General features: G+C 33.9%; 1 protein-coding gene across 1 annotated transcript in view; it reads right to left on the bottom strand.

The window, feature by feature from the left end:
- Window positions 1–5,717: 5,717 nt before the first annotated feature.
- Window positions 5,718–10,169, bottom strand: part of LOC115448461 (zinc finger protein Gfi-1b) — a 73,145-nt gene continuing 68,693 nt past the window's right edge. The window contains exons 5-6 of the mRNA XM_030175899.2: window positions 8,628–8,882; window positions 5,718–7,473 (exon numbers count right to left, since the gene is read on the bottom strand). Of these exons, the coding sequence (XP_030031759.2) occupies window positions 7,382–7,473; window positions 8,628–8,882 (347 nt within the window). The 3' untranslated portion in view covers window positions 5,718–7,381. The remainder of the gene's footprint in view (window positions 7,474–8,627; window positions 8,883–10,169) is intronic.

The following is a 10,169-nucleotide window of genomic DNA, read 5'->3' as shown; positions in this document are numbered from 1 at the left end:
GTTGTGCAAATTGACAGATTTGGCTACCTTCTATGGATATATTTATTAACATATTTATGAGATATTTCTACAAGTGAGTCATAAATTTTAAGTCAATGGTTAACAATATTTGTGGTTATTTGAATATATTATTTCATATGACAGCTCAATAGCCATTGATGACATGTAAATACATACGTTTATGTTCATTATGTTTTGCAGGTATCTGACTGGTGCGGTACGATGACTGAGAAACGAGAGGTGGCGGGTTCGAAACCTGCTAAACGTTAAGAGTATTTTAGAATTTAAATACAACTCTTTAAGTGACATAGAATTGATGGTTATTAATGACACGATGTAATGGAATAGACATATTTCCATGGTACTGTTTAATAATGTATAAATAACATCGAAATGAAACTATTTATTGATTTTATCGCGATAAAAACTAAAAAAGGCTAACATTCACGTTAACATTAGAAATCATAATGTTTAAATAAATTTTAACTGCTTATTAATTTTATTGACTTGTATTACCAATTTGGCTCATTTTACACAGAGTTTATGTCTCCATATTAAGATCATATTTTTGTAATTGTTTTAATATAACTACAATTCACTATAACTCAGTCGTAGTCAAATATGTCCTAAACAATAACCCTCAGGCGAGAGATTTACTTACCATATTTAGACAGAGGTAATATTCAGAGGTATTATACCATATTTAGAGATAGGCAATATGAAGAATATTGCCTTTTCTTCCTACTCAGCAAATAGAGGATTTAAACTCATCAAAATTACCGAAATACACCCATAAAATAAAATAAACGAATATCTCAGTTTTAAAATAACAAATCAAAAGCCGATTGTTTTATAAAATGACAATCAAAACCCGGCCCCTGTCAAACAACAATAGGCAACGACCAGTCCGTCCCTGCAGTGCGTGCTAACAGGCGTTTAGCGTCCGCGGCGCCCCCCGAGACGCGCCCGCTTACTTCCAAATCTAGATGTTTTGTACCGTTCCGTAATCAAATTGACCCCCGGTGTTGTCGAAATATTTCCCATAAGTCCGTCCCTTTGTATTCTTTAAGGATGTGGACGCACGAATTTCGTTTGTATTGCATTGACTGAACATAGTTTTAACATAAAAAATAGTTTAAAAAAATACAATCAAATTCAAACGAATAACAGTGATTGACTCTGTTTATTTAAGATTTTTTTTATTTATAACCTTTACTAATAATGATGTACCTAGCAAGGGTAACGAGGATCTAAGGCATCTGATATAAAATGATTCCCATGGGCTGGTACATCAGTATTTTAATAGACCCTCAAACCTGCCTCAGAGTTCTTTGACCGCTATGACCTGTTCTATAAAGCTTATAAAAATTAAACCGCCTTCAAAAACCACTAAAACCCAAAAAAATAATTGAGCACATCAGGTACTAATTATGGTGACTAATTAAAAAAAAATCTATGGGACCAATCTTGAAGTATATTCTTTCAAACAAACAAATTCTTTTCCAAATCGGTGGATAAATGACCGAGTTCTAAAATACATACACATATATATACATGTCCAAATATCCTCCTCCTTTTTTTGAAGTCGGTCAAAAAGGAGTGCTCATCTTGGTAAGTGGTGGGTAACATAGTTATAATCCATGTGCAGTTATGACCGCATAGCATCAGTGAGCGCCAGCTTATAACTTAACTTTCCATGTCTTAGGATGGTACCACCGCAATGTCTATTTCTGCCGCCAAGCAGCAGTGTGTAGTCACTGTTGTGTTCCGGTTTGAAGGACATTATAGCAAGTATAACTACTGGGCATAATAAGACTTAACATCTCATGACTCAGGATGACGAGCGCAGTGGAATACCAAACAATACTTTGTAATTCAAGGTGTTGGTGTTTCTACTGTTTATGGGCGATCTATAGCTTACCATCAGGCGAACGGCAAACTCTCGTCAAAGAAATAAAAAAAGCACGTCTCTACTACCTATATATATATCATACCAACTCCTGTTTCCTGTCACCCATTAGGTTAATGATTGTCAATCGATCATAATCGCAAACATAGCTAATGTAACCGAATCACGTTTTAGCAGATTAATGGGGATTTTGTTGACATAAAAACTGTACTAACCATGATTACAAGGTCTTTTGGTTTTATTTCAAGGGTCAATTGGTTTTGTCTTTAAAAAATATACGTTTTGGTCCCGAATAAATAAAAAAAGAAGTAGGTTTTTTTTAGGTTAAAAGTGGTAGATGCGGTCTTAGTATATTAATGTCCAGTAAATGCTTGGCCAGTTCACTGCAGTACCATTCAAATTAGAAAACAACAGTGCTTCCACAATGCGGTTTCGTTGAAATAGAAAGATTTAGGAAAATCTTTTTTGAATTAATTAAAAGTGATAGATGCGGTCTTATTATTTTAATGTGCAGTAAATGCCTAGCCAGTACACTGTATCCTTCAAATTAGAAAACAACAGTGTTTCCACAATGCACCTTCTTTGAAATAGCCATAACGATTATATATGCCTAGATAATCTGCTGAATAAAATCTTTCTATGAAGATTGAAGACCTGATTATAATAATATAAGCCCTGTATTATATACTGTCCCACTGTTGGGCACGGGCCTCCTCTACTACTGAGAGGCATTAGGCCTTAGTCCACCACGCTGGCCTAGTGCGGATTGGTAGACTTTACACACCCTCGAAAAATTCCTATAGAGATCTCCTCAGGTATGCACGTTTCCTCACGATGTTTTCCTTCACCATTAAAGCAAGCGATAATTCACAAAGAATACACACATATTTTTTTAGAAAAGTCAGAGGTGTGAGCCCTTGGAATTTGAACCTGCGGAGATGATTATATTAAGGCTCATGCACATAAACACGATACGACGTCGCATCGCAGGATGGCGCGATGTCGTGTCTTGAAGTTTTACGTTGCTCGTCGTAGATTCCCACGATACGACGTCGCATCGTACGACGACGTCGTATCGTGTTTACGTGGACCCTTACGGAGTAAAAGTTGCTTAAAAAATTATTTAGGAAACTTCTATCTGACACACACACACACACGCACACACGAAAGCGTGTATAGTATAGACGTAATTTCTATGTTTATTGCCTTTGTTTTATTTTTACTTTTTTATTCTCCCTTGTATTGGGCACATAACATTGTAAATTGTAAAGGAAGGTACTGTTATCCTAAAATACAAGTTTTTACTTATTTTAGAAAACAGAAATGCACAGATTTGTAACTAATTTTGTGTTTAATAAATAAATTATTATTATTATTATTATACATAAATTTCACCTATATCTATTCAGTAATCTGCGGCAGTACTACGATATCATCATCGATTTTTAAAGTGCTTTAAATTTCTTAGAAATGTGTTTATGCAAGTACATCGAGATAGCGTCCCATCAAGTTCGTTTTCTTAGAACATGATTAGAGGAGACACTGTGAAGTGTTTATTTTATATCAAGAAACACAATATTACGCCCTCATTACGTTACTTTGTGTCACAGATATCAGCTTACTAGATAGGGCAGCTTAAAATATGAATAGGCTCGTCTTTAAAATAAAATAAGATAAAATACTTTATTTATCACGTAGGCGAACTTATGATAGGTCAAAACAATTTATAAAAATAATCATTATTATTTCTAAATAACAATTAAGATCACTTATATACGTAGGTATACGGTCATTTTAAAATTAGGGATAAAATTCATAAGGAATACAAGATACAGGTAAAATAAAGTAGCCGTCTCAGGTTGGTATTTATCATTTATTAGATAGTCAAAGGCGCAACGAACGTAAACAACGTAAAGAGTGTTTGAACGCGCCAATCTTTGGGACTACTAAACCAATTTTGTTTTTTTTCACAAATACTAAGCTACATTACTCCTGAGTTCTAAAGGCAAATTTGATCCCGGAAAAATATTTGTCAACAACATTTTCACGCGGGCGAAGCTGCAAGCCAAAGCTAGTTTATACCTATAATAAAATACCAGAACGGGGTATATCTGTACACTGAAAGTAAAGTAATAAAAGGATTATATAACACAAATCAGTGATTTTTATATTTTTCTATCTGCCAATTAATTGAAATAGTTCAATTAACATGTCATTCAATTATAAATTCGTTGCCACTTCCACGCACTCTACATCCGTGCCCACCCCAATGTAACCAGAGAAGTGAGCTGGCAGATATTAAATCCTATCCACCCAGCCTCCTTGCAGATAATGGCGGGATGAAATTAAGATCAACGTTACATTTCTGCCTTTATTTACATAATTTGCATTAAAACGAAACGAGGAAGCTTCGGTTTGAGGAGTGTACATAGTTAGATTTTTATTTAGGGTATTTTTTTTATTTTTAATGCTATATATTGGCTTTTGCAGTTGTTTTACTCATATAATATTTACTATATTATACTCTGTATTTCTTCGGCACAATAAAAAATGTTAATTCAACACATACTTTTCATTTTTTCGTTTTTTAATGCTATAGATGGTACTGGCTTTTGCTCGCAGCTGTTTTACTGATATAATATTTATACTCTGTATTTCTTCGGCACTATAATTAATATCTAAATTTAACAACATTTCCGAACATTTTTTGTGTTCAAGATACATCTAGGAAAACAAAAACATCTTGATTTGTTCACATGTTTGGTATTAATACGAAAAAAAATTATAGCCAATGTATATTTTAATTCCTTTAGAACGAGTTGATTTCACGAAAGCGCCTGTTCGTAAAAACTAAGCCATGTTGTTGAATTGCAACATGTTTAAAAAAGTATGTTGCATTTATTTGGAAAGATGAAAAAAGAGTCACATACTTAGTATATTAATAGTAAAAGTAAAAAATCGGTCAAATGTGAGTTTATCTCACGCACCAAAGATTCCGTACAAAATGGTTTATTTTTTATTATGAAAGTCCATGTTTACGGTTTTCAGATTTATTCTTCACGTGTGCCATTAGATAGGATTTCTTACCAAATTTCATCATTCTAGGTCAACGTGCGGTGCCCTATAGGTTTTAATGTACATCTGAAATTACTAAATATGATAAACGGTCGTATCTATTGATTTTATTGACTCAAAAGCATGATTTTTTCACAGTTGAAATAGACCAAAGTGTGTAATATGAATTTTAACTTGATACCTTCACATGTTACTGAGATAAATAATATTAAACTACAGACGAACAAATGAACAACAAAGCGATTCTATAAGGATTCCTTCTAGTTATGGAACCCTAAAAAACAATATAATAGCTTTAACATATCAATAGGTCTTCAGTTTGCTAGATTTTGTCTGGAAACTTATATTCCTAGCAGGCGTAATTCATAGCGTGCATGGTACGATACGGATCTGAGGTCCCGAGTTCGACTCCCGGGTCGGGCGATCGGGTTTTTCCGCACCCGGTGTCAGGAAATTCAGCCTCGTATAGCGATAGGCTCGCCCCCATCACATGATGGGACGGAAGAGACTGGCGAAAGTAGGTGATATGGTTGCACCTCTGCCCACCGTTTTGGAGATAAAGGGGTGATGTGTGTTTTTTGTTTGTTGGATGTTACGTAAAATAATTATGTGTGTCGTGTTCAGAGATCAGCCTGTGTAACACAAGTAAAATAACTGATTTACCCCCGCGGGGGTAATTATCCCCAGGCGCTAGACAAAGGCGATAAAAAACAGCATAAATAAAAAGCGAGTATACATCATAATGTTTTATTGAAGTGACATATTCTTAAAATTAATAATAATTCGTAATAACTACACAAGGATTGCACGTTTGTCTTTGGATTCGATTACATTATCTATACACTATATACAGAGTGTTGCCGTACGATAACATTTAAAATTACATTAAATTTTTGGAGAAGTGAATTGATTAAATACATTTTTATATACACTTATCAATAAAACAATTAATGAAAAACATTTATTTTTTATTTTACATTATATAACAATGTGTACAATTTTAATTATATTAATCGTTGGAATGAATATGTATGGTGGGTTTGAAAATAGAACAGTTTTTGGAAAAAAGTATTTGGTTGGAATGTTTTTAAAACAGGTATTTACATTATTTTAGCTAAAAGACTTTGGCATAGTGGATTTCACTTATCACTTGCTAAATACTATTCTTATATGTGCTTTGACTATAGGGTGTTTCAAAATACAAACGTATTTATCATTAAAAGTTGCCAGAACAATTTAATAAAAGTAAATTATTCGCTAATATATTTAGGTTTCTACAACTGCATTTTGTTAAAGGTTACATATTATACATTATATAAGAGCTACCTGAATTCAGAAATGAGAAGTCAATTATTCTACTCTGATATTATCTATATAGTGATAAAAAACAGACAACAGTTTTGTACATTAACTGAAACTTAATTAACCTTAACTACATGCGATGAATATATTTTTAGAATATTTTTCGGGACCAATTTTGTAGATAAGTGTTTTGGAATTTCAGAATAAGTTTCTATATGCTTTTTTTTTGTAATATCTATTCAAAATAAGCCCCTTAAGACTGATATGTATGTATTAATGTATGATACATAATATCATTTTCTATTGAAATAATCTTTAAATATAGAGGTAACAAAATTGTCTTATAGGTGTCGATATATTTATATAAAAATGGAATGATTACTGTCTTTGGAATATAATAAAAACTGCCATAAAAAATAACGAGGCCTGCATTTTTTTTTCTATAACTGATTAATATTCTCAAATGTGTCAGAAGTGCGGTATTTTTAATTTGAAAAAAAAATGTCATAATTTATAAATACATCCAAAATAATAATCATGAATAACCCATGTCCATAATTCATAAAAAAAATCAAGTGTTATTTTTCAAAAAAATATAAAATAAGAATACGTTTTTGGAATGATTCCATCAGTCCATTATACTTTATAATTACGTGCTAATACATGATGGTATATGCTGTATCTTACATTGAGATCAAAAACTCACGAATACAAAGCTTTACACTCTTTAATTATCTAAATGGTGGTAACGTATTTTAGGTTTAAATTTTGAACAACCTGTATATTGGTCTGGCCTGGCTAAATATATTCCATTGCAAATCCATATTATAATAGCTTAGAACTCTCCTTTTTCGTTAATGCGCATAACATCTCAGCACGGTTCATTAGAACACTAATTTGAATCACCTCTTCAATCAATCACCTTCCGACTCAAAAAATCCTCCAAATGTCTTTCCATAAACATTTTCTCATATTATTTTCATTAGAAATAAATTAACAGCGCTATCATTTTGGAAGAGAAGTTACCATGAACCAGACCAACAGGTGAACATCAGAGCCTCAGCGCCAGGCGGCGGGCGCGAAGGCGGTTGTCGTTCAGGAAGGCAGGGGCTGCAGGGACGGCACCCCGGTGCTCATGTGAGGTCTGAACTCCTGAGCTCGCAGCTCCGGGTGCGGAGGGCGCAGATCTGTGAAGGTCAGAATAATTCTTGATTGAAGCTAAAAATCCTTAGTATAAAAAATACCTCAAGATCGGAGTGATTCTTAGAAGAAGGTAATCCTCACATATTGTAAAACAAAATCCTCTGGTGTGTCTCTCTGGACGCGATAAAATCAAAAACTACTAAACGGATTCAATTGAAATTAGGAATCAGGAAATAACATTAAAAGAATTTTTGATTTCTTGTGTTTATACAAAATATTTCAATAAAACTATTTTTTGGATTTTATTGCGGCTTTTTATACTTTGTAGCCTTCATGGCCAGAAAGGGGGGGAGGGATATCTAAAAAAAATATTCATAATTGTCATACAATTTTAAGTAGCTTTTAAATAGAGTTCCTATAAAGTTTGTAATTATTTGCCAATTTATTACGTTGACTGTACACCCGAAAATTTACATACATTAAGTCTAACCTTAGACAACTTACATAATCATATTATTATGCTAATTTCTGCTAAGTATAATTATATCATATTGACTGCATTAGCACATATTACTGTTTTATATACCAGAATAGTTAAACTCTACGCTATGTCGAAAGAGAAACAATTTTTATTTTAAAGATTCCACGCGGAAATTTCCTTATTTTCAATCAAGTTTAATTTGAATTAAAACTATTTTTTGGATGTTATCGCGGATTTTTTAATAATTCTCTTCCGATGTTTCGAAGACTGCAACCTTCATGGTAACGAGACGGACTCCGACTGGCCATGAGGGCTGGTCTCCGAAACATCGATCCACAATAAAATCCTAAAACTACTTTTATAAATGTCTAACGCGTAAGATAAGAAATTATTATATTTATTTGTTTAATATTATGCAATAAAGTGAAATCCACGTGATTGTATTGAAGTACATTTCAAGGTTTTAATTTTATCGACTTGCTGATTCATTGTTACAAAACATTAAGAAATCTCAAAATTCGTCAGAATCAACGTTAAGATAGATTTTATCTTTAGTTTAATGTTTGCATATATATTTCTATGAGAAATGATATTCGAAAACAAGAACCGATCGCAAACGTAATATAATATATAAATAAGTTCATTTTTGGTTGAATAATTCTCTAAAATATAGAAAGTATTACTCTTGAAAATTAAAATGATATCAAGTAAGCTCACCTATCCGATGATCCGCAACATGCATATCATGCATAGCATGGACATCGGTATGCGGGGGCTGCATATGCTGGGGGGTCCTCAAGTCGGCATGCTGAGTCTCCTTGTGCCGGCGGAGGTCCACCTTCCGCTGGAACGCGCGCCCACAGAGCTCACAAGCGAAGGGTTTGAAGCCAGTGTGCTTCCGCGAGTGGGTGATGAGGTTCGAACTCTGACTGAACGCTTTACCGCAGACTTGGCATTTGTGCGGTTTTTCTCCTGTTGACAATAAAAAACGTTATTTTAATTCATAATTCGATTTATCAGTACAGAACATCACTGTATTGTTTTCTCTGTTTGCTGGAGATTTATGAAAAACTTATTAAGTTCTTTGTAAGCATGACATAACCGCCTCCTTGAATTATACGTATTCTAAATTTAAAAATCGATCAAAACGAGCAATTACGTTCTTTAACAGTTGATAGGTATTTTATACCAATCGACGCCGAAACGTAAAAGCTATCTAATATTTAAAATTCTGTATCAAAAATAATGGTTACTTTTCATGTAAATACACAATATACACGTGGTACGCAATTAACCAGGTAAATACGCAACGGGTAGTTCGCGGTTGGATCCGTGACGGAGCAGAGTTCAGCATCCGAGCTATTGATCGCTGTAACGCGACGTGTGGACGACCTTCTGTCGACGACAGGGCTGTCGCTGCAGGATCACGTTTTTATGTGACGCGATTTCAAGGTTATATATCTATAAAATAATTTATTGAAGAGAAAGTTTTTTCTTGCAATATTTCTTATTAAGATAGCTTATATGTTCTAGACTTGTAATACACGACATATGAAGAAATACCTGTTTGTTTGATAGTGTAATGTCCATTAATGCATATGTGACTCAGATTTAAAACTAATATCAACCGGCCAGCACTTCCATATTTAAAAATGGAATACGTATTAAACGAGCAGCATAATATCAAAGTGCAATTTCATGCGATCAGTATAGGTATAGGCAAGTGCCATCACATGCTATAAAGTCAGTATGTAAGTACCATCACAGCCTATATAACATCAAAATCGCCAACCCTACAGTTCCAAAGTGGCCAGCTACGTGCATCACGAGCTCATATTAATACACGTCCGCGTAATCTGTGCCCGGTCCGGCGCACATTACGGATTCGACTCGCGGACTAGAGCGCTGGACTCGCAATTTATAGCCGGATTCCTTGCGCTGATTCTATGCGAACTTTTATAGTCTATGCTTTATATCTGGCCGTTACGTAGAAGAAACATAAATTCAATTTTCGAACGCTAAGTAATGTTTTTGATGGAATTTGATTTTGGAATGTCATGACAGTAGACAATACTAGCTTAGTATTTTAATTGTGAATTGCCGACGCTATGGTTTTGATATCAATTTGGCAATCTATCGGTTAATTTTTGATATTTTCAATAATATTCGGCCACAAAACTTCGGTTTACTAGTTCCGTCTCTACTTTAACCTTATACGATTAAAGCGAGAGCTTACGAATCGAATATGAATAGGTCCGT

Source organism: Manduca sexta, chromosome 23 (assembly GCF_014839805.1).
Source record: "Manduca sexta isolate Smith_Timp_Sample1 chromosome 23, JHU_Msex_v1.0, whole genome shotgun sequence".
Classification (NCBI taxonomy): domain Eukaryota; kingdom Metazoa; phylum Arthropoda; class Insecta; order Lepidoptera; family Sphingidae; genus Manduca; species Manduca sexta.
Note: the sequence above shows the minus strand (reverse complement) of the source record. Positions and strands in the feature narration are given on the sequence as shown.